The sequence below is a fragment of the Cordyceps fumosorosea genome, assembly GCF_001636725.1.
Source record: "Cordyceps fumosorosea ARSEF 2679 chromosome Unknown scaffold_23, whole genome shotgun sequence".
NCBI classification, from domain to species: Eukaryota; Fungi; Ascomycota; class Sordariomycetes; order Hypocreales; family Cordycipitaceae; genus Cordyceps; species Cordyceps fumosorosea.
The window spans coordinates 141,416-165,074 of record NW_017387323.1 but is presented as its reverse complement, the minus strand read 5'-3'; the positions used below and the strand labels follow the sequence as shown (position 1 = coordinate 165,074).

The 23,659-nt window shown below is 55.2% G+C and overlaps 8 protein-coding genes across 8 annotated transcripts; 6 read left to right on the top strand and 2 right to left on the bottom strand.

The window, feature by feature from the left end:
* Positions 1 to 518: 518 nt before the first annotated feature.
* Positions 519 to 4,794, top strand: ISF_07619 (tRNA-binding arm; the record flags this gene model as incomplete). The annotated part of the gene is made up of 3 exons (XM_018851222.1): positions 519 to 4,388; positions 4,450 to 4,596; positions 4,678 to 4,794. The coding sequence occupies 3 exons, from the start codon at positions 519 to 521 to the stop codon at positions 4,792 to 4,794; spliced, it is 4,134 nt and encodes a 1,377-aa protein (XP_018701532.1).
* A 1,907-nt stretch (positions 4,795 to 6,701) lies between these two features.
* ISF_07618 (hypothetical protein) lies at positions 6,702 to 8,184 on the top strand (the record flags this gene model as incomplete). The annotated part of the gene is made up of 2 exons (XM_018851221.1): positions 6,702 to 7,682; positions 7,744 to 8,184. The coding sequence occupies 2 exons, from the start codon at positions 6,702 to 6,704 to the stop codon at positions 8,182 to 8,184; spliced, it is 1,422 nt and encodes a 473-aa protein (XP_018701531.1).
* Positions 8,185 to 9,013: 829 nt separating this feature from the next.
* Positions 9,014 to 9,767, top strand: ISF_07617 (small nuclear ribonucleoprotein; the record flags this gene model as incomplete). The annotated part of the gene is made up of 2 exons (XM_018851220.1): positions 9,014 to 9,360; positions 9,413 to 9,767. The coding sequence occupies 2 exons, from the start codon at positions 9,014 to 9,016 to the stop codon at positions 9,765 to 9,767; spliced, it is 702 nt and encodes a 233-aa protein (XP_018701530.1).
* A 275-nt stretch (positions 9,768 to 10,042) lies between these two features.
* ISF_07616 (vacuolar ATP synthase subunit D) lies at positions 10,043 to 11,130 on the bottom strand (the record flags this gene model as incomplete). The annotated part of the gene is made up of 5 exons (XM_018851219.1): positions 10,043 to 10,207; positions 10,294 to 10,799; positions 10,865 to 10,875; positions 10,945 to 11,057; positions 11,116 to 11,130. 5 exons carry the CDS (start codon positions 11,128 to 11,130, stop codon positions 10,043 to 10,045), a joined length of 810 nt encoding a protein of 269 aa, XP_018701529.1.
* An 896-nt stretch (positions 11,131 to 12,026) lies between these two features.
* Positions 12,027 to 14,630, top strand: ISF_07615 (pre-mRNA splicing factor SYF1; the record flags this gene model as incomplete). The annotated part of the gene is made up of 3 exons (XM_018851218.1): positions 12,027 to 12,083; positions 12,140 to 12,310; positions 12,375 to 14,630. 3 exons carry the CDS (start codon positions 12,027 to 12,029, stop codon positions 14,628 to 14,630), a joined length of 2,484 nt encoding a protein of 827 aa, XP_018701528.1.
* A 691-nt stretch (positions 14,631 to 15,321) lies between these two features.
* Positions 15,322 to 16,012, bottom strand: ISF_07614 (hypothetical protein; the record flags this gene model as incomplete). Its single annotated transcript, XM_018851217.1, has 2 exons — positions 15,322 to 15,476; positions 15,886 to 16,012. The coding sequence occupies 2 exons, from the start codon at positions 16,010 to 16,012 to the stop codon at positions 15,322 to 15,324; spliced, it is 282 nt and encodes a 93-aa protein (XP_018701527.1).
* Positions 16,013 to 19,780: 3,768 nt separating this feature from the next.
* ISF_07613 (tRNA nucleotidyltransferase) lies at positions 19,781 to 21,407 on the top strand (the record flags this gene model as incomplete). The annotated part of the gene is made up of 2 exons (XM_018851216.1): positions 19,781 to 20,519; positions 20,575 to 21,407. The coding sequence occupies 2 exons, from the start codon at positions 19,781 to 19,783 to the stop codon at positions 21,405 to 21,407; spliced, it is 1,572 nt and encodes a 523-aa protein (XP_018701526.1).
* A 431-nt stretch (positions 21,408 to 21,838) lies between these two features.
* On the top strand, positions 21,839 to 23,641 carry ISF_07612 (hypothetical protein; the record flags this gene model as incomplete). Its single annotated transcript, XM_018851215.1, has 5 exons — positions 21,839 to 21,899; positions 21,981 to 22,030; positions 22,085 to 22,624; positions 22,706 to 23,161; positions 23,261 to 23,641. The coding sequence occupies 5 exons, from the start codon at positions 21,839 to 21,841 to the stop codon at positions 23,639 to 23,641; spliced, it is 1,488 nt and encodes a 495-aa protein (XP_018701525.1).
* Between the last annotated feature and the right edge of the window lie 18 nt (positions 23,642 to 23,659).

Genomic DNA, 23,659 nt, shown 5'->3' with positions numbered 1-23,659 from the left:
ACATGCTGTGTTTGGAGTGGTTCGTCATGAACCACTAACTATGCCCACGTAGCCGGCCACTGCTATGCTGCCATGTAAAAGAAATGCCTGCCTGGTACCTGGGGGAGTCAAACAAATGCATCAATGGCATCCGTAAATTTGTACGAGACATTCTGGCGAGACAGCAGACTTCAAGGACCTTGGGCTGGCAAGCTACCCCTAATATAACCCCTCCCCACCTCTGCTATTGCCACGCACCACCACATTCTTGGCCGCCACCATCTCCTACTGCTAACTTGACTTATTACAGGTAGCCCCAACGCTCACTCTCTTCCCCTGGCCCATATCAACCTGGCCAGACGGGGTCTAATATATTTCCTTCGCTAGGACGGAGTGCTGTGCCGCCAATCCTCATTCTCTCCCCTCTTTGCATCATCATCAAGCAGCTGTTTTGTTTTTTCTTTTGATACCCTGCCTGCATTCGTTCCTCCCGCCCTGAAGAAACGACGTTGGGTAGCATCCAGCCACACACACCCACCATGTCTAGCAGTACTACCGCTCCCAAGACCGCGTCGCCACGCGCTCCTGCCGCCTCCTCGAGAGCAACCGCGGCTACGGCTACTTCTGCCTCGAGACGCTCAGCTACAGGGCCTACGACAACCTCGACCGGTCGAACGACAACCACCGCTGGCCTCAGCAAGCCACCTACGCGCCCACCTACGTCGGTGACAGCGACGGCCGGCACTGCACGTCGCCCGACCTCCTCCTCAACCACCGCTACACACCGCAGTCACCCCAGTGTCAGTGCCAGCGAAGATGAGAGGAAGCCCGCTACCTCGACTGCTACCGCTAGGCGTGCGAGCGGCGTCATGACCAGCCCGGGCAAGTCCACAACCGAGAGAAAGCCAGCTGTCCCTACGGCAGGCACTGCTAGGAAACCTGTTACTGCGGCCAGTTCTACCGCCAGTAGATCTTCTCTCTCCGGAACCGCGGCTCGCACGACCACTGCTCGCTCTACACCCACGGCCGTAACACCTACGGCGAAGAGACTTTCCACTGCCGGCGGCATCTCTTCGCCCGCGGGACCTCGCCTTGCCGCCCGCCCTGCGTCGCGAGCCGGCACCCCCAACGATGCGTCTCGGGAGATCGAACAGCTCAAGACGGAGCTTGCTTCTAAGGAGGAGGAGATTGCTTCGCTGAACGGTCAGGTTAAGGCTTCTGAAGTCACCATTTCCGAACTCCGTGACCAGGCCGACAAGCCTTCCGAAACCGCCGAAACCATAGCACCCGCGCAAGATGAGGGTGCCATTGCTGCACTCAAGTCGGAGCACGAAGCGAGTATTTCTGCCCTAGAAGCGCAACTTGGCGAGGCCCTGGACGCCCGTCAAGCCCTCGAGGCTAACTTAGAAGAGAAGTCGAAGGCTCTTGACGAGGCCACGGCCAGCCTTGCTCAGACTCAATCCGGCGCATCTGACAATGATAGCGCTTTAGCTGAGCTCAAAGCCGGCCACGAAGCTTCCGTTGCTGAGCTAGAAAAGAAGATTGAGGAGCTGACCGCTGTCAATGCTACTCTAACCGCTGCCAGCGGGGATAAGACCAAGTCTGACGAGCAGCTGGCTGCTCTCCAAGCCGAGCTTGACAGCGTCAAGGCGGAGCTGAGCGACGCCAACCAGAGCGCCGATCAAGCATCGGCTAGTGTGACCACGGAGCTGCAGAAGGAGCTTGAGGCCAAGACTGCAGAGCTGGCCTCGATAAACGATACCCTGGAGCAGCTGCAGCAGAAGAACAGCGATATTCAGACCACACTCGCTGATAAAGATGACGACATTGCGAAGCTCAAAACTATGCATGATGTGCGCATGAAGCAACTTTCTCAGGACTATGAAAATGAAATTGAGAGCCTACGTGGCGATGCATTCTTCAAGCGCAAGTACGAGGAGCTCGAGAAGCAGCATGAAACTCTCCAGGCGTCTTCCACTGAGCTCGAAGAGAAACATGCTTCCCTCAAAACCTCGTCTGCCGAAGCCGCCGAGGCACACGCTAAGGAACTTGCTGATGCCAAGGCTCTGCATGGCGACGACGTCGCCGCTTTTGAAACTAAGAGCGCCGAGCACCAAAAAGCTCTAGATGACCTTCACGAGAACCACGCCAAAGAGCTCGCCGGCGCCAAAGCTGATGTCTCCTCTGCGAGCGAATCTCACCTTGAGACCCTGGAATCTCTGAAGACTGAGCATCAAGCTGCATTGGCCCAGTTGCGCGAAACTCACGCCAAGGAGCTCGAGGCCACCAAAGCCGACGCTTCTACGGCCCACGAGTCTCATGCTCTCAGCCTTGATGCTCTCAAGGCTGAGCACGAAAAAGTGTTGACCGAGTTGCGCAACAGTCATGCCGAGGAACTTCAGGCCACCAAGACAGATGTCTCATCAGCCAACGAATCGCACGTTCAAGCCACCGATGCTCTCAAGGCCGAACATGAAAATACCCTGATCGAATTGCGCAACAATCACGCCAAGGAACTTGAGGCGGCCAAGACTGATGCTTCATCTGCTGACGCATCGCACACAACCAGTATTGATGCTCTTAAAGCTGAACACGAAACCGCCTTGACCGAACTGCGCAGCAGCCACGCCAGTGAGCTCGACGCTGCTAAAACCGAGACTGCCTCAGCCAGTGAAGCTCATCTGGGGGCTATTGAAGCTCTCAAGTCCGAGCACCAGCAAGCCATTGATGAGCTTCGCGAGACTCATGCTCAGAAACTCAAGGCCGCCGAGACTGATGTTTCCACTGCCAATGGAGCCCACCAGGAGAGCCTAGACGTCCTCAAGACGGAGCATCAGAAGATGATTGATGATCTTGGTCAGGCACAGGCTGATGCGCTATCAGCGGCTCAACGCGATGCCGAGGCTGCGGCGTATGAGAAGCATCAGGCGGGCACTCAGGCTATCGTGGCCAAGCACGAGGAGGCTCTCAATGAGTTGCGTGATAGCCATGCCAAGGAAATTGAGGCTGTCAAGGCCGAAGCTTCCTCCGCAAGTGAGACTCAGCTTGACATCGAAGCACTCAAGACCCAGCACGAAAAGACAGTGTCCGACTTACGTGACAGCCATGCTCTGGAATTGGCTGCTGCCAAGTCCGAGGCTACCTCAGCCAATGGCATGCATCTCGAGAGCCTGGAAGCGCTGAAGGCCGATCATGCCAAGGAGCTTACCGAGGTCAAGGATGGCCACACCAAAGCGCTTGACGAGGCCAACACAAAACTTCAAACCGCCCTCGAGGCCGCCAAGGCCGAGCACCAGAGCAAGTTTGATCAGGCGTCCACTGAGCATGAACAAGAGCTGGAAAAGCTAAAGGCACAGCACCTAGAGCAACTAAATGTCGCTAAAGGTGACACTGACGCTGCACACACTGCCAAGATAGAGCAACTAATGGCTACTCATGCCGAAGCTTTGGATATTCTCCAGAGGGAAAAGGCAGAAACCAGCGAGAGATTGCTGTCGCTCGAGTCTGACTCTGCTTCCTACAAGGACGAAGCTGGAAAGAAGCACGCGGAGGAACTGGCTGCTCTCAAGGCAGAGCTTGAAGCTTCTCAAGCCGCACTGAAGGAACTTGAGGACAACGGAGATCGCGCTCTTGAGTCTGCCCGCCTTGAGCTTGAGGAAAGCCACGCGAACGAAGTTGAGAAGCTCATCAACATGCACCAAGATGCCATGGATGCCATGAAGACACACGGTGACAATACGCGCAAGGACATGGAGGAACTGACGGCCCTGCACTCAAAGACGATAGAGGATGTCATGGCGGAGCACCGCCAGACTACCGCCAGCCTAGAAGACAAGGTTGCCGCCCACACTGCATCCAACACAGAGCTGCAGGAGGCCCTAGGATCAGCCAAGGAAGCATTGAGTAAAGCCCAGGATGAAATCGAGGATATTAGCCAACAGCTTGCCCATGGCAAAGTGGAGCTTATGACTGCTCTCGCGGAATTGGACGCTGTCAAAAGTGCCAAGCCCGATACTTCTGCTTTGGACTCGTTGAAGCGGGAAATGGAGACGTCAAAGCAGGAATTCGAGCAACACCTTGCTTCCGCCACTGAAGAGATCAAGAGCAAGCAAGGCGAGCTTGATGACGCCGTTGCAAAACTCGGCAAGTCTGATGAGAGTGGTCGGCAGATTCAGCAGGAGCTCGAGGTCCTACGGGCAGAAGCTGCCACCAAAGAGCAGACTGCCAAGTCTGACTACCGCGATCTTAACGATAGCATGACGGCTCTCGTCGAAGAGGTTTCGAATAAGGCCAAGAAGCTCGAGTCGGAGCTGGAGGAGACAGCTGCCAAGCTTCAGTCGTCGGAGAAGAGGCTTGAGGAGCTACAGGCCCAGGTGAATGTCAAGGATGCTGAGTTGGCCGAAGCAAAGGTATTGTTATCTTCTCATGGACTCATTCCAAACATGAAGGGCTAACGAGGAGGAATATCAGGCGAAGGAAAAACCGAGCAAGCCGAAAGGCCTGGCGGGCAGCAGGTTTGCCAGCGGTGGCGACGATGACAAGGAAAACGTGGCAACGGAAGACGGGACCTCTCAAGGTGAGGCGGACGATGATCACTCCTCATTAGCACTGGCATCGGTACGAAGAAACCCTACTTGATGCAACGCTCTCTTGAGGCGCATTTACAGTTTTGAATGCATGCTAATGCGGAGTGCACAGCTGTCCAAGGCCCGGTTGACGGCTAAGCAAATTGATGCCCTTGACCGCGAGATGAGGGATCGCAACCTACAGTTAGTTGGTGTCCAAGGCGCGTCTTCGTCAACTCCTACATGCTAACGGAGAAGCTAGGCTTCTGCAATCCATCACCAACCCCCAGTCTCAAACTTCATAAACTCGGCGTTTTGTGGTTGGGTGATTAATTAGAGAAGGCTTTCCTTTGTGGAGTTGCTTGACTGCATCCGGGATTTGGGTGCGGTGAATTGGCTGTTTCCCTTTGTCAGGCCCGCGTAAATGCGGTCCTTGCCTGTAGTTTTATCATCCCCTGTCCCCGCGTACCTCCTACCTTTCCTCAGCCGTGCTTTTTGATGCGGATGCTTTGGGCATGACCTGGAGGACACGGAGTGACGATACCCCATGAAGTTTAGTATTAATTGATTCAACTCGTTCAACTCGTTGTCGGAATGTCCTGTGGCGAGGCAGTAGCTGCCCGCCTGACTAGATGACTTTGATGTTGTGCATGAGCGGCGATTTAGCCCGGCCAGTATCATGGCAAACCTTGACTGGCCAAAAGCCCACCAACTTTTCATCCCATCGAGAGCAGTGCAGAGCCCAGAGCCTATGCTCTAGTAGCAATGTACCGAGCAGGGGGTGAGCAGAATTCTGCGATTCTCTTCCTTGGATCTTCATCCGCTTGCAGTGGGTGGGTGGACCAAGTTGAGGCGTTCTTGCGGGTGACAGGTGCTGGCGGCGAGGATGCCGGGCCGCTCGCGAGCGGATGAAGCAAGGACTTGGCCGGGATATCGGAGGCGGTGGCGATGAGTATGGCGGGCCGGACGGGGCCGTTTGCGGGGGAAGTCTCCCGGAGGGCATCGGGGCTGTGCTGGCGGAGAAGGCCAAGTAAGTTGGACAAGGCGATGGGCGGGCCGGTGCGAGGGCGAATTGCAGGGCACCGAGACGCGTTGCCCGCGCTACTGAAGGGGGAAAAATATTTTAACAAGGAGCGCGGGCTGATTTTGGTTTATTTTGATATTTCTTGAATTGAACTTTTTTTTTCTTCATGTCACAGCCTGAGCGGGCGATGATCTGTCGTGCAGTAACATCATGGTTATCTCTCAGCCTGCAGGAGGCACGTCATAGACCGGCATGCCAAGACACATGGCTTGGCCCATGCAGTTCACGATCAAGGCAGGAAACGGATGGAAGTTCTGGAGTAATTTTTTTTCTTCCTTTTCGGAATGACAGAGCATTTCATTAAGTGTTTATTAGGCAGAAGAAGCTTACCAGGTCCGAGGAAAGTATTTAGTTAGCAGTTGTCGTTGACAATGGAGGTGGTTCCGATGCATCCGTTGTATTGCAGGGTTGTCCGGATAGAGCACGGTCCGGACATAAAAGGGAGAGACAATGGTGATTTAATTTATCAATGCAAAGCCCCGCAAACTGACAGCGTCCAATGGACTTGGCATCGGGGCCGGCGTTTTGACGAGCACCGACATGGCTCGATTGGCACTGTGGCGTCTTCATTCAGGTTTATGTTTTAGTTATGGATTAACCACCTGAGAAAATTGGCCAATAACCAAATGGTAGTAGGAGTATGTAGCATCATCATCGGCCCAACTTGCAGTTCGTAGTGGGTTGCAGGGCACTAACTAGCAGGGGCTTAAAATAACTTTTGCCCTCGCTGACGCCGACGACTGTTGGGAGGCAAAAACCATAAACTAGGTAATGCCTCCTAACCCTGCGCTACAGCAGAGACGGAGGAAAACTATGCGTTGTCCATCACCATCATTCTAGAAGCGCAATCATCAGTCTTGCGCTTCTTTTCCCAGGCCTCTCCTTGCGCATTGGGCCACCACGTCTCTGGCTTGTTTTGGAATCCCCGGTCCATTCTTCCCGACGGCGATCCAGGCATCCAACAAGCCGCCCTGCTTTCCACCACTTACTTCTCTCTCTCTCCCCTTTCCCAACTCGAACCTGTCAGGTCTCAACATCAGTCAATTCGATCCTCTAGCACACTTCTCTTCGTCATGCCAGAGATTCGTCGTGGCAGCTCCGTCCACGCGAGCTCGACCCCGACGTCTCCCGTCGATGCCCCGTCCTCCCACCTACCGCCAGTTCCGACGCCGCCCTCACACCCCATCGCCCAGTCCCAGAGCAACGACGAGACGACGACAAAAACGCACGACGCTGCTGCCACCGATCTGCGCGCCACCTCCTCCATAGACCGCACCAGCGACAGACCTCCGCGCCGTTCCATCACCCTCTCCGCCGTCAAGAAGCCGTTGCGCCACTCCACCGACGTCCACCGCGCCGCCGCCGCCTCCTCCTCCCTCCTCGCCGGGCAGGTCGCCAAGACACGGTCCCCTCCCGCCGCCGACGCGCAGCCTCCCCGACGTAGCCTCTCCTACGCGCAGCGCGAGTCCGCCGCCGCCTACTACGACTCGCGGGCCGCCACGCGGGCCGAGTGGCGGCGGCGCGGCAAGACGCTCGAGGAGTACTACGACGACAACCCGGGCCTGCTGCCGCAGCTGCCCTTCACGTGGCACCACGGCTGGCGCCGCTGGCGCCTCTTCATCTTCGCCTTCCTCGTCTTCGTCGACGCCTGCGCCATCCCCATCGCCCTCTACTACGGCATGTGGTACGCCGGCAACGTCGAGGGCTACATCATCTTCGCCGTCGTCACCACCATCTGGGGGGGGCCGACCTACCTCGAGTTCGCCGTCCGCACCCTCCGCCTCATCAAGCGCGAGCGCTTCTACCGCCCGCTCGGCACCGACAGCCGCTGGTGCTTCGACCTCGTCACCTACGCCTCCGTCGTCACGATCACCGCCGTCACCGCGCTCTTCGTTGTCGGCAGCGTGCCTCACATCGTGTGGCTCCGCGTTCTGTGCATGCCCGCCCCGGCGATTCTGTACTGTATCGGTGGCGTCATGATATTGATTTTGCTCTACCACCAGATGGGATGGAAGGCCCCGTTCCGGCTCAGTTCTACCCCTAAGGGCGGCAAGGTTTGTCCATTCGTCGGGAATCACATTCCTCTCTAAATGATTTGTGCTAACCGCTTTCCAGGTGCTACCGCCCGCGTATTATTTCATCGAAGACGTGGTCGCCGTCAATGCCGGCGGCGGCCGCCCCTTTCGTGAGGCCCTCGCCGCTCGATACAAGGCCAGCCCCCGTTTCCGTCGTATGCTGTACATACAGTCCATATTCTGGAGCATCCCTGCCATCATCCTCGCCATTCCCCTGACCGTCATTGCCGTCATCCACTCCGTTCCCGCCACGGTGGCCTACGGCATCTGCTGGGCCGTCCCCTTCATCTGGATGGTCATCTGGGGCGTCATATCCGTCTTCTGGTGCAAGGCCGACATGGTCCGCGAGCGTCTCGAGTGGCAAGCCGGCAAGGTCGAGGGGACTACCACTCCAATGCCGCACATTTCGCCTTCCTCGACACCACCACCGAGCAAACCACTGCAAAGTGATACCGCGACAAATGGCACAGAGGAGGCATGACTTCTCTGTGGTTCGCCTTATTTTGAACGGACGTATTTGTTTGGGTCTTGGAGTCTTTTAATCATGCATGCATATATATACCCTTGGACTCGGAGCACTGGTTGTTTGTTAATGCCTGAGCCACGGAGTTTTGACATTTGGCCCAATCTAGCTAATAGAAGAAATAGAAGTATGGAGATAGTGTATTGGGAAACGAATGCTGATATACTTTAAAATAGTTTCTTCATTGATCTTAGTATGGTCCCCGCCTAATTAAGAATTACATAGGCATTATGTATATGAGCTTCGGCTAAAGCGGCAGACTGTCCCAATACCTTATCATTCTTGGTCTGACTACGTCACTTCCACACAAACTCCCTACCAGCACAGGTTTTAATGCAAACTCGAAAAACCAGCATAAATAGTTAAAAAATCTGGTAGTAGTTGGCGCATGCAGAATTATCTCGCGTAAACAAGTAGAAAGCGTTGAATATAGTTTCAACAGCGTACAGGGTAGCTCGTCCGCGGGGCCAGGCAGCCGCGCAGCCCCGTTAAGTGCATGTGCTCTACAGCAGCGCAAGCGGCTAGTGTCGCGCAAAGCTGCCAGCAGCAAACCTTCCACCTGCGCAAACCACCAACCTTTGCATCTTCCAAGAGCAAGAAAGCAACGAAATCGAGTGCGGGCTGGATAATTGGCCATTGAGAAATTACCAGGGGCACAAATAAAACCCCGCAACTATGGCGGAACAAGCTCCCATCTCTACGTGCGTGTCATTGCACCCCGACGCGCGCAAGTGAAAGGACAGCGGCGAAGGAACGAGGAAAAGAAAACATAAGGCTAACCACCGCGATGGGCAGTGTCTATGTGCAGAACCTCGAGGAGCGCGCCAAGTCGGAGCCGCTGACCGATGCGCTGCGCACCATCTTCTCCGAGTTTGGCCAGGTCGTCGACGTCGTCGCCAAGACGAACCTCAAGGCCAAGGGCCAGGCGTTTGTAGTGTTCGCCGAGGCGGCGAGCGCGCGCGAGGCCGCCGAGGAGATCAACGGCTTCCCGCTCTTCGACAAGCCCATGCGCCTGGCCATGGCCCGGTCGCGCAGCGACAAGACGGTCGAGATGAGCGGCTCCCCGGCCGAGCTCGAGGCGCACCCACCCCCCTCTCTCTACAAAACCAAGCGAGACAAGAAGCTGACGAAGAGGTCATGGGGATGCAGAGAAGAAAAAGGCCATCGAGGCCGCCGAAGGCGCCAGGCACGGCAAGCGCCCGGGCGGCGGCACGCCCGCGGACGGGCGGCCGTCCAAGATCGCCAAGCCTTCGGGGCTCAAGTCGACGTCAGTTGCGCAGGCGGCCGTCATCCCGGACGAGTACCTGCCGCCCAACAAGATCCTGTTCCTGCAGAACGTGCCGGACGACTACGACGTCGAGGGGCTCGCGGGCATCTTTGGCCGCTTCGACGGCTTCCGCGAGGTGCGCCTGGTGCCCGGGCGCCGCGGCATCGCGTTCGTCGAGTACGAGGCCGAGCAGGGTGCTGTCGCGGCCAAGGAGAGCACGGCGGGCATAACGCTGGGCGACAGAAACTTGAAGGTCACGTACCAGAGGCAATAAGGGCAACGTATGCGTGTAATTTTAGTGTAAAAATGACTGGGCAACCTACTACGAATCCTAGTAATACAATGGCTGTGATTCTATGTAAAATGATGCAAGTAAAATACTTTCTAGAATCTACCAATGATTCCCAAACGAAAGCCCGCAATCCATGTGAAGAGTTGTGTGTAATAAAGATAATGCGAATTCAACTATCATCAAGATCTACTATAACAACGACCTGGGCTTGGTTTCAGGTAGTGGATGTTTTGGTCAATGTGGAGGGCGCCTTGCTTTTAAAAGATGACATCGTCGTCCTCCTCGGCCGCCAGCATATCGGCAGGCTCATCCTCGGCTGCTTCGACCGCCGCCTCGTCCCCTTCGGCCTTGGCTTGCGCTAGGCGCTTCGCCTTCATCTCCGCATCAGCAACAGCATTGTCTCGTTGTTTCTTGCCGGCGACCTATAATGGGTTAGCCATTGCAGCAGCAAGAGTGTAGTACGAGATTCACTTGCCTTCTTCAGTCTGTAGAATTCCTCACGATCAACCTCGTCCAGCTCTGAGTTAATGTATTTGATGGTGTTCTCTGTGCGGGGTATAATAACATGCTCGATGGCGTTGACTTGGGGAGAGTTAGCAGGCTGTAATACGGTGGTGACAGGCGTCATTGTTATCTGACCTCGTCTGTTGACCACCTTGATGACCTCGTCGAGAATGACAAAGGCCGTTTGCAAGCTGGCAAGCTCAACGAGAGCTTCCACTGCTCGAGCATATGTCTCGCGGCAGCGCTGGACTTGCTGACCTCCCTTGCCGAGACCGGTCAGACCAAAATCGTTATTCCCTTCCGTCAGGTAGCTTTCGAACGCAGGCAGCAATACACCAGACACATTGTCCTGGCGAGTTCGAAGCCGGAACCGGGCCGACTTAGCGGACTCCTGCACCTGGTAGCCAATGTCGCCGCCGACAGCGTATGTAACTTCGGCCAGGGAAAAGGCGGCGATCTGCATGACCCGACCCATCTTGCGCTTGGCTTCGTCTATTCTTCTCGTGATCTCTGTCGCGCATCGTAGCGTTAGTAGTGGGAACCGGGCCGCGGGTGGCTTCGGTCGGACGACGAACCTCGGAAACGTCTAGGTTGTCGCTAGTTAGCATCGTGCCGAAACCATCTCCCTGCCAATGGCCCATCGCAAAAAACTTACTTTGTGAGAGCTTCACTCTTCCTCTTCAGCAGACTGTGACCAGTCTCAGCTCCCTTGAGCTTCGCCTTCATGATACCCAGCGACTGCCGGGTCGGGAAGACTGGCTCGCGATCCTGCATACATAGTTAGCGAACCTGGCCGTGCCCGAAGAGGCGCTCGCCCACCACTCACAGATGCGCCAGACATGTTGGATAATGAATGCCGAGGCGCCTTAGGATGGGTTGACGAGAAGCAAAGCGACAGCAACCACAATGGTCAAGTAGCAAGCCAGTAGCAAGCCAGTAGCAGAGGCCGTGGAGGCGGTTGTAGACTTGCCCCACTCCTACCAACGTCACAGCTTGTCTGGTGAGGCCAGAGCATGCCTCATTACTCCACTCATTGAACGCATGTAGCCACAGAAGAACCCTTATCCTGCTTGTTGTGTACACATCTCTTGACCGCAGCGAAAAGGCGATTTTTGAGCGAATTAGTGAGTTTTGAGAGGCTTCAAGAAGCTCAGGGGCGGCGGCGGCAGTGACGGTGACGGTGGTAGTGAGAGTGGTAGGCTAAATACATTGTGTCTTTCAAAGATACCTCTGTTTATGTGTGATTTCCACTAATTTAAAAGTATCTCTGAAACATTAGCTAGTACTCTCACGTGATGCCAACTACCTAGGTAGGTAGTTAGCCAAAAAGTGGTGGCCGGATTAGTTAGCACCAGGCAGGTAACTATCCGCCATTGGAATACTTTCACGGTCCAGATTGAGTCTCCACATTAAATGCAACTAACAATAAAGGTACAGCGTCAGGTTGAAGAAGTCCCATGTTTGCAGCCTACGCCAACCTTTTTTTCCGACGACGCGAATTGTGCTGCCAAAAGCTTCCTCTGCCGACAATCCAGCGACCAATGCCAGAACCGTGTTGTGCGCCACGGTCCTGAGCATCACGAGTGCCGTGTTCCACCCTGATTCCTCACCAGCCCTCACCAAACATGTGCTGCAACGTCGCCTAAACTTCCCTGGACCGTTCGTTCGCTGAACCACAACTGCGACTATTCGCCTATCTCTACCCTCCCGAGGCACCGAACGGATTATCTTCTCAAAATGACAGCCATGGTAGCAAACGGACAGGCGCACCAGCGCCAGAACCTTCACCTTGTGGTAAGTTTGGGCTCGCGTTTTGTGGACATGTGATCAGAAGCTTACCACGTATGCAGACGAACGAGGACTCTGTCTACGAACAGGACATAATTCGCGACCCGTCAAGTGTCAAGCCGTGGCTTGTGTATATTGAGTTCAAGTCCCGCTATGGAACTCCGCATGAGAAATCTTTCGTGATGGCACGCGCCTGCGCCCAGCTGCCACGGTCGTATAAGCTTTGGAAGATGGTGAGTTTGGTAGCCAGCGCTGATTTCCAACCGAAATATTCTTCATATGCCTAACATACCGCAGTTTTTGCAGTTTCGTGTCAAGCATGTTTCGAAGTTGAACTCCGCCATGTTCAATAACGAATACAACAAGGTCAACGCGCTCTTCGAACAGGCCCTCATTCTGCTCAACAAGATGCCTCGAATTTGGGAAATGTACCTCTCTTTCCTGATGAAGCAACCGATGGTGACAACAGTCCGCCGAGTTTTTGACCGAGCCCTCCGCGCGCTTCCGATTACACAACACAACCGCATCTGGGCCCTGTACATCCCATTTGCCAATGCCGCGTCGGGCGAGACTGCGGTCAAAATCTGGCGCCGCTACATGCAGGTACATCCTGAGCATGCTGAGGATTTCATCGAACTTCTCGTTAATAATGAGTTGTACACGGAGGCTGCGACGACTTACATCAAGATTCTCAATAATACGCGGTTCGTAAGCAAACAAGGAAAGGGTCACTTCGAGCTGTGGAACGAGCTGGTGGAATTGCTTGTGAGCCACGCCAACAAAGTCCAGTCTGGCCACGAGACTGGTATTGATGTCGAGGCCATTATTCGGAGTGGAATTTCCCGATTTTCAGACCAGCGAGGCAAGCTTTGGGCTGGTCTGGCAACCTACTGGATTCGATGCGGTAGTTTCGAACGTGCTCGCGATACCTTTGAAGAAGGCATCACCAGCGTCATGACCGTCCGCGACTTTACGTTGATCTTCGATTCCTATGTGGAGTTTGAAGAGTCTGTAATTGGCGCCCTGATGGAAATGGCGACTGCCCGCGGCCAGAAAGGTATTGACGACAAAGAAGCAGACTTTGAGCTCGATATTCGCATGATGCGATTCGAGCACCTCATGGACCGACGCCCGTTCCTCCTCAATGACGTGCTACTCCGACAGAATCCTAACCAAGTGCTGGAATGGGAGAAGCGAGTGGCTCTCTGGGGCGACAACAAGGTCGAGGTGGTTCAGACCTACACAGACGCTATTGCTAAAATTCAACCGAAGCATGCAATCGGCCCTTTTCACCAGCTTTGGACGAACTATGCAAAATTTTACGAGGCAGGAGGCGATATCCGCAATGCTCGAACTATCATGGACAAGGCTGTCAAAGTGCCATTCAAGTCAGTGGCGGAGCTAGCAGACATGTGGATTGAATGGGCTGAGATGGAGCTCCGGAACGAAGAATTCGACGAGGCTGTCAGAATTATGGCCAAGGCTGTTCAGGCCCCGAAGCGATCGAATGTCGACTACTTTGACGAAACGCTCTCACCACAGCAGCGAGTTCATAAGAGCTGGAAGTTGTGGAGCTTCTACGTTGATCTCGTTGAGAGTGTCTCGACGTTGGAAGATGTGAAGAAGGTTTACGAGCGCATTTTCGAGCTCCGCATTGCCACTCCCCAGACTGTGGTCAACTATGCCAACCTGCTGGAGGAGAATGAGTACTTTGAGGAGTCATTCAAGATTTACGAAAGAGGCCTGGATCTGTTCAGCTACCCCGTGGCTTTTGAGTTGTGGAACATGTATTTGACCAAGGCTGTGGACCGCAAGATTGGCATCGAGCGACTGCGTGACTTGTTCGAGCAGGCAGTGGAAGACTGCCCGCCCAAGTTTGCCAAGACCATCTACTTGATGTACGGCAACCTGGAGGAAGAGCGAGGGCTGGCACGCCATGCTATGCGCATCTACGAGCGTGCTACCAGGGCCGTGTCGGACGAAGACCGGGCCGACATGTTCAACTTTTACATCACCAAATCGGCGTCCAATTTCGGGCTTCCCTCTACACGACCAATTTACGAGCGTGCCATTACGGCGCTGCCAGACGAGGAAGCCAAGGACATGTGCCTCAAGTTTGCGGACATGGAGAAGCGCCTCGGCGAAATCGATCGCGCGCGAGCCATCTTTGGCCATGCCTCGCAGTTTTGCGACCCACGCACGAACGCGGATTTCTGGAGCAAGTGGGAAGCGTTTGAGGTGCAGCACGGCAACGAGGACACATTCAAGGAGATGCTACGCATCAAGCGTAGCGTCCAGGCACAGTACAACACGGATGTCAACTTTATCGCCTCGCAGGCCCTGGCAAAGAGCCAGGCCGCGGCAGCGGCGGCGGGCCGGGAAATGGACACGGACACGCAGGACGCCATGGCAGCGCTCGAGAGGCAAGCACGCGCACCGCAAGGTTTCGTGGCCGCCAGCACGGGACCGGTGGGCGGCGGTGTGCAAGACAGCAAGCCAGCTGTGGCGGCCAATCCAGATGCGATTGACATCGACAGTGGCGATGACGAGTAACGCCGTGCCATTTCCTTTGATCTGAGAAATTTTCCAGGCCTTACGAGGCCGATTACCACTTGTAATTTCTCCTAGCTTCTTCTTGGGTTCTTTTTCTTGCTTGGTTTGGTCAAGAAATGGGGAGTTTGTTGTATTCTTTTAACATTTTTTGCTTGGTGAGGAACTGGTCATTCTTTGGGCGGAAGCTCGTTATGGCTTCCGTTTTCCTTGACACTTTTTTCTTGGTCGTCTTTATACACTGCCCATCCTTTTCTTTGTCTTCGTTAGTTGTGTTTATTTTCTCCTGGCCCGAATATGGAGCATCCATCTTTCTGGGCATTTTTGGTACTGGCAAATCGGGATCACGGGGGGAAGCAAATGCGAGAGGCGATCTGGGAGCATACAGAAATAGAAAATATAGAATCACCACAAAAAATATGAAAATGTTCATTTCAATTTTTTTTTTCTGTTTTTGTAGTCTGAGTTGGAATGACGAAACTAAGAGCTAGAAACAACAAAATGACATGTTGAACTACAAGGTAGAAGAGGAGAAGTTGTTGGGCCGTAGGGAAAGAGTGCAGAACACAATCACGCTGTAACCTCAATTTTTTGATCCTTTTTTTCTTCTTTATTTCAAGGTGTTGCCCTGCCCACCCGCGATAAAACAAAAGGACGCCTGGAACGCTAGATGAAGACGACGGTAGGTTCCTCCTCAGTAAGGCAAATACTTGCTCTTTGGCATTTCGGCGATCTTGGCGTGGTACTTTTCTTGGTAGTTGCGGTCGACGTGGCCATCGCGGGAGCTGGCGGTCGCGTAGATGGAGCCTTTTCGTTTTTGGAACCGGCTAGGGGGAACCTTGGCGGCGTCTGCAGAAATATATTGTTAGTTGCTGAGATTTTTTTTTCCCTCCTTTTTTTTATTTTCTTTTTTAAATGTGACCATGGGGAACCAGTTTTCATTGAGGCGAGTTACACCGGGAGGCGAGATGGGGCGGAATTCGGATTCAGGGTATCGAAATAGTGCGATTAGTGGGTATGTCGGGGAGGTTTAGCGGTCGTTGGCCTGAGGGAAAGCTTTTTAGTGCCCTTTTTTTAGGGCACCCCCGCTGGGAATTTGGGGCGGCTTTCGGTACGTTCGGGCCAGCGGGGCGGGGAAGCTGTTGCATGACTGCCAGGACGGATGTGGGAATATGGTGTAGTTATGGTATGATTATGGCGATTGGGATGGGAGAGTGTTTGAGAGGGGCAAGAAATAGGGAGATAATATGGCACTCACCCCATTCATCGCTCATTCGGCGGTCCTCCTTGGGCACAGATGCTGCCGGAGACTCTGTGAGAACCACGACAGGGGGTTGGCCGGTGGTATTAGTAGTGGTGGTGGTGGTGGCGTCTTCGCTGGCCATGTTTGCGAGTGAAGGTATATGTAGATGATGGTAGGTGTGTGTGGCTGAGTTGGCTTTCTTTGCTTGTATGGCTCTCGGTCTCGGAGACAAGGACTCGAGTCTGTTACAATGAACCGTGTTAGTCAATGCCAACTCACGGGACTATCGAGATGCTGCAGACAGCCGTACCTATCGGGTCCTGGGTTGGGTTGAAAGAGATGGAAAAGATGGCGTAGGGTATAAAAAGATAAAAAAAGATGGGCGCAAGATGAAGACGACGCTGAAGAGGACGGGCGGGCACCTTTTATATTGGACGCCTTTTCATGCCCTCGTCTCCCCCGCCCGCTCACCACACACCGTTCTACTACCTACATACCTACTACATACATAGTTACATACCTGTGACCTAATACCAAAGACGCAACACATACGCCACTAGTTTCTCTCCCATTCACATCGCACGGGGACAATTGTCCTCGCTGCCCTCTCGCATCGCCCCCAGCAAACCAAGGACGCAACCCTCGCCGGACAAATGCGGCATCGCCTCGTTTCGCGCCTCCGTCGTCAGGGCTGTGTGGGGAGCTCTGCTGTGCTTGCTGCGGCCAGTCACCTTTCACTGCCTCAGCAGCATCGACACAGCCCAAAAAGCATACATCAGCCATGCGCAAAAACCCGGTTTTCGACGCTAGTTAGTTAGACAACAGACAACCCTGCCGACCTCCCTGCATGGTGATGAAGCCGGGGAGAACGCGATCCCATCCCCCCCCTCCCCGTTCGCTCAACAAGCCGATCAGTGCACCCCCCTTCTGCCTCCCCTCCTCGCCCTGGACTTTTGACGTCACGGGCATGGTATGCTACCGGGCGTTCTTCTTTCACACCTCTACTTTATTATCATGAGAAAATCATAATAGAGCAAATAGATGAAGAGACCTTTACTTCACGCCCCCCCTCCGTGTCTCATTCTTAACTGGAATAGACTTCATGGCAACTAAACTTATAAGTTAGGCTCCGCCGTCTTGACCTTTTGGCTCTGCCATGCTACCGAGACCCAGCCACAACTTACACGAGTGGTCCCCCCTCCGAGACAACTTGACGTTAACATATCTACCTAGCTGCATCGAGAAGGCAAACTGTTTCGCCGAGAAGAACGGCGAGCCGGGCTTCACGGGTCCCGTTCCCGCAAGCTCACAGGCGGCCTCTGGGTCATTGTATGCGCGAAATTCCTGGACCTCTCTCTTTACAAACGATAACTAGCTTCTGCAACAGAACGGAGGAAAAAGAAACCATGGCCTTTCCAGCCTTAGTGTCTTTGCACCGTGTGACGCAGGTTTGCCTCACTTTTACCTTTTTCGGATAGCCTTGCGGCCGCGGAGGACCCCTCCGGCCCAGGCTGCCCCGGTTGCTGCTCCGGTGCCTCTTTACCGCCAACGTCATCTGCGCCAGGCCGGTTTCGTCAATAACCCTCAATGTACCCCTGAGCCATTTTCTTGCCATCTCCTGAATTACAGGGTTTCTTCTTCTTTTTCTTTTTCTTTTTTTTTAAATTTACAATCAATCAATTCACGCAGCCTTTCGTTCGGCTTTCGCTGCGCCTGTGACGGTGGTGGGTGGCGCAGGCGGGACATCCAAAGACGGCGATCCTCCCCAACGAGGCCCATGGTCTCGTGACGATATAAGACCAGGCACGCGCTCGCTCTTGGGCCGCCTTCTGACGAAAGTCAAAAACCCAATGGCAGCGGCACCGAGCACCCGGTATGCTAGAGACAAACTGTGCTAGTGAAGAAAGGGCCAAAAAAGTTGACAGGCTGTAGCGTGGGACAGCTCTTAACAATTGGGCTCGTACCCGTGTCCTGGTAAGACGAAGAACAGAAGATATTGCGGCATCACATAAAAACATCCGATACACATGGAGTTGCATAGCTACGGCCTTTATGAAAGAACCGCGTCGCTCGTCACCGAAACCTGCGCCCACTCTGACCGCCGCCTGACGACCTGGCGGGACAACACTCACATCTCACTTTCCTCTCTGAATTCAGACGGACTGGCCAGTCAAACATCTATCCGGTGGCGTCGTTCGGAACGGCCACTCATGATCGCCTTTGCCTAGAATGGACAACGGCAAGTGACTGAGAACAAAGAGGCGGACAGCCGAGCTTGCGACGCTTATATTGCCCTAGACACGTTGTTGACAACGCAACCTTGTTCGTAGCCGTCAGTTATCAATCACTCATACAGCGACATGGCCTTTCCCCCCCACCCGTCTTTGTTTTACAGTCCCGTATTGCGGGCTCTACGCCTTGTCGGTATATCTCGCTAGACGTACCGACCAGCCAGTCTTGGCGCAGCAGCCACTCGGCAGCTTCGCCACAATGACAGGTCTTGTCCCGCATCGTGTAAACGCCAGCAACAGCCTGCCTTGCCTTGCATGCGATGCCCAGATTCCACCCTCTCATCGCTTGACATGTGGTTTCTTTCCTGTGTTGCCCACAGGGCTCGCGGCCTCCGATGCAAGCCACCGTCCTTGAGATCGGGCCTTGGACGGGCCAGTGGCCACATCGTGGTGTGCGCCGTCTCGGCCGCCCTTCTCGGCAGATTGTCAGGCTGTGATGGTACTGAGAGTGAAGTGCCAGGGCTATCTCAAGTCACCATGTGCTGCGTGCATGGCCTCCCCCGCGCCTGCTGTCTCGGTAGCTCCCAAGACCTGCATTTATTAAGCTTCCGCCCTCTATATAGGCACGGCAGATGGCCATCGCCAAGGGTCAAGCCGTTGGGCAGGATTGAAAGGTCTCCCAACCAAGACGCTAGCGAGATGATTTAGATATTAGGTGCCGAATAGGACAATGATGGATGGTCAGTATTGTGAGTCTATGTCTAGGCCCTAAATCATGTATACGCCGAGCCGAGGTGGAACGTGGTTCCAGTTGTCGCCTATCTTGAAAGCGGAAGGATGCACACCAGCCTTGTATTGAATACTGCACCAATGATTCGGGAGGCTTATTTGGCGGAGAGATGGGTGTGATGCATGGCGTTGCACCATGACAATGCCACGAACAAGGCGACGAGCAGACCAATCAATGATGGTTGTCGCATTGTTCAACCTCGCCTATCTAAGCGAGGGGAAGAACTTAAGCTTTTTGCCTGCAATATTTTTGAATTGTATCTTTGCCATACTCTGCCATTCATCTTGTTCCGAAATAAATCGTTTCCTTTGTTCTTAAATGTCTGCCTTGAACTAATCGACCCTTGGTGGTGCGGGTGTGAGTATTGGCTGCTGCTCACATTTGACTTCACTGCGGGCTGAAATAGATTGGAAAGGAAGAACAAAAAAAAAAAATTCAGAAAATCAAGGCTTAATTCAATTATATTTCTCCATTTTTATTTTTATTATTATCACGACCTCTTCCAACAGATGCATCACCTCACTGTCCATTCTCCTGTGGTGCTCCACCAAGCTCAATGATAAGCGTATATTTTCACTTCACAACCGCACCAATATTACTCACAAGGTTACTCACCACCACCAAGAAGACGGACTCATCAACAAACCGGCAACGAGTCACGCCCGACCCGCGTCTCACCCGCTCACCAAGTAAAAATCCATCGACAAGCCGCACGCATTTCCACCACTGTTTCTCATAGTCTGAGCCACGCAGTCCCTTGGGACTTGCAGCAAACGCCAACTCGTCCACGTGCTGCGTTCCGTGGTCCATGCTCCTGTGCTGCCGCCTCCCCCTCCGTGTCATGAAAAGGAAGCTGGACGCCTTCCTTCACGGTTCTTCCCACGCCAAGATGCCCATATCCACCAAAATCCAGCTGGACCCGCGCGAGCGGCGCCTGCGCGACCTCCTCGTCGACGTCGCGGGGTCCGTCGACGGCCCGCGGCCCGTCGTCCTGCGCTGGGCCGGCGGCTGGGTTCGCGATAAGCTGCTCGGCTCCGCGAGCCACGACATTGACGTCGCCATCGACACCATGACCGGCGGCCAGTTCACCGCCCACCTGCGCGAGCACTGCCAGCGGCCCGAGGTCGTCGCCGTCCACAACCTCGCCCCCGGAGACGTCGGCAGCCCGCACACCGTCGCCCGCCAGCCCGACAAGTCCAAGCACCTCGAGACGGCCATCCTGCGCCTCTTCGGCCTCGACCTCGACTTTGTCAACCTCCGCAAGGAGACGTACGCAGACGACAGCCGCAACCCGCAGATGGAGTTTGGCACCGCCGAGGAGGACGCCATGCGCCGCGACGCCACCATCAACGCCCTGTTCTACAACCTCAACACCGAGGAGGTGGAGGACTTTACCGGTGGCTTGGCTGACATGGAACGGAGAATAATTCGGACACCGCTAGAACCGCTGCAGACCTTTAAAGACGATCCCCTGCGTGTGCTACGTCTGGTGCGCTTTTCGAGTAGGCTCGACTTTGCCATTGATGAGAACACAAGAAAAGTCATGGCCGATGAGACTGTGTTGGAGGCTTTAAAAGTCAAGATTAGTCGCGAACGTGTCGGTCAAGAGCTTGAAAAGATGCTTCAAGGTAGTGCCCGCTACATATGCTAATATTCGCAAACCCCTACTAACAATCACTCTAGACAAGCATCCTCGTTTGGCCCTGCAGCTCATCGATGACATTGGCCTGTACCATGCCATATTCACGGACCCCGCCCGCCCGGGTCTGGAGCAGCCTGACATCACCAGATGGCCCGTCGCCTACAACGGCCTCGACGACATGCTGCAAACGCAGACACCCGGGTCCATCGCCGCCACCCTCACGCACACCGACGAGCAGCGCTGGATCGCGTGGAACCTCGCCGCTGTCAGCCCCTGGCTGCGCATCGCTGACCCGCCCGGCACCAAGAAGAAGGCCAACGCGCTGCCGCCCGTCGGTGTCGTGGCGCGCGAGGGCTACAAAGCCGCCAACAAGCTCACCGATATCATGGCCGCCTCCCACCGCCACCTCGCCGAGATCCTCGACCTCAAGGCCGCCGTGCTCACCGGCGCGCCGCACGTCCACGAGCGCGACCGCCTCGGCATGGCCATCCGCCGATGGGACGCGCAGGGCGGCTCCTGGCGGCTGCAGGTGCTCGCGGCGGTGTTCGCCGAGGTCCTTGAGCGGCTGAGCGTCTGGCCCAGCGGTAACGGAGGTGAGCACGCGTCAGCGCGTGACGCGTTCGTCGCCGAGTGGCAAAAGTTCCTGGACCACCTGGTTGAGATGGACGTCATGGACGCGCCGCAGCTGAAGCGTCTGGTCGACGGCCGCGAGCTCGCCAAGGCGCTGGGCGTCAAGCCGGGGAAGTGGACGGGCCAGGCGCTCGACGTGTGCGTCGCGTGGCAGCTGCGGAACCCGGACGAGACGGACCCCGCGCCGGCTATTGAGGAGGTGAAGCAGCGAAGAAAAGAGCTGGGCATCCCGGATGCTCGATGATTCGTGGGGGTGAACGGGAGGTCTTTGGTGTGTGTGCGGAGCTCTCTACTCAGCCATGGAAAACGGGTCACGAAAAAGTTGAATCTTATACCATAGTAGACCACATATCTACGAATCACGAATAAATATAATTGAACAATGAAGAGTTGCTATTTCATGCAAGACATGTGCCAAACAGGTTGCCAGCAGCCAGGGAATCCGTACTGTGCGAATATAGGCAACGTCCCACCTCGCACTATGCGACAAGTTTCCAACCCACTTGACCCAATCCTGAAAGCTTCACAAGCTTGAAGCTCACCATGACTACATCACTGCGCTTAGCTGAGACTTCTTGCAAACGTTGCGTTGTTACAAAAAGGAGGACATAAAAATCCAAAGCCTGTGGGTAGGGTTGCGGGATCCGAAATATAACACACAATAAAGGACAGACCATGAGTGCAAACGAGCTGCTCGGCAGCGATAACCGGAATCGTTTGAAGGAGCTTGCGAAAGGTGTGCTGGCCTGAAGTGTTTGACCTTAAAAGCTTGCAAAACCCTTGTGCACCGACAGGAAGCTAAAACTAGCTCGAGCAGGTTCATTCTCCGAGGAAAGCATTCTGAAGGATCTTGCATCCGATGAGCCTGTAGGTTACCGCTTGTCTACTACCTTTGCCGGACACTCCTGACTCTTGGGATAGTCATGCCGGCGAGATGCCGCCCTGATTCTCTTTCACCACGCTTGTAAAAAAGCGCCTAATACGGAGGGTTCTGCATTCATCGAAGCCCTCGCAGAAACACTGAAGCAGCCAAGAGCCCGGGAGGGCATCGACGTCCATGCCTGGGCTACCTGCGCCGAGGCGACCCTGGCCGCGCTGCACCCACTCGTTGAGGCGGGAGCGGACCGGTTACTCGAAGAAGACTTCTTGCTGCCGCTCATTCCCTACACCGAAGTCGGCCGGCCCTGGAACACCGATGCCGCGGCCTCGACCGCCAAGAGCTTGGTTGATGGACAGCTGTCCGGCGAGAAGAAGCAAGACTTCGTCACCCGCGTCGTCCTCCAGCGCTACCTCCGGCCACTCTTCTCTAAAAGCACGTCCTCGGTCACCGCAGAAGGTCGCCCGGCGTTGTTCCGCGAGCCGCCACCGCCCAACGGCGGCTTCCACGAGCAAAAGGCCGCCTGGAAGGACGCCGGCCCGCACGTCGTCACCGTCTTTGCATGGGCCGTCGAAGCCTCCGAGGTACTCCTTCCCAACCCACCCCCCCTTTCCTCTGTCACCACCATTTGCTGACAAGGGAAAAAAAAAACACACACACGGCAGCCCTCTACGATTAAGCAGCACTGGCCGCTCTACGTGCCCGTGCTCGTCACCCTCGCCGAGGACGGCGACGTTGCCGTCCGCCAGTGCGGCCTCGACGTGCTCGGCCGCTTCCTCGCCGCGTGCCCCGCCGAGGTGCTCCGCGCGTCCGGCGTCGACGCCGTGTTCGAGGCGTCCGTGCTGCCCTCGCTGCTCTTCCTGCCGTCGCTCACGCCCGAGGCCGAGTCCGTCCCGCTGCTGCGCGCCGCCTACCACGTGCTGCACGCCCTGGCCCTTGCTGCTGGCGCGGACGACCCCGCGGCGGCGAGGCGCCGCGCGCTGCTGGACAGGACGCTGCGCGAGGGCGTGTTCGCGGGCTATTTTCACGCCTCGCAGCACGTACGCGTCGTCGAGGTGCTGATGCGGGCGGCAGCCGAGATTGTCCAGGCGCTGGAGGTCTATGCCGTGAAGCACTTGCAGGTACGTGTACATTAAAAGTGGTCATTTATTGAGTGTTACATCTATTTGGACCTCCATTAACAATTAAAACGAAAAACAATCGCTAATGATTTGTGACAGAGTTTGCTAGATCTCTTTACCCCGGTGCTAACGGACGCCTTTGCGTTGGCGTATCCTCCTGCTGTCCTGGCAGCTGCACAGGCCCTCAACACTACAATCCTCAACTGCTGGCCGCGCATAATCGGCACACCACACGCCGAACATATTATCAGCATCGCATCACGATGCTGGATCAACGTTCATGACCAGGACAGCGGCGACTGGGGCCCCGAACTAGAGAGTCTAGCCGACGAGCTTAGCAAGACAATGATGCTGGTGGCGACGTTGTGGAAGGAGAGCGACGAGGTGATACCGGTGGAGAAGCTGGCGCGAATCGTGCAAAAGGCGCCCAGCCTCAAACCCTTGTTTGCCCCGTTCCGGTTGGAAAAGTCCACTGCATGACGCACGCACACAGATGCA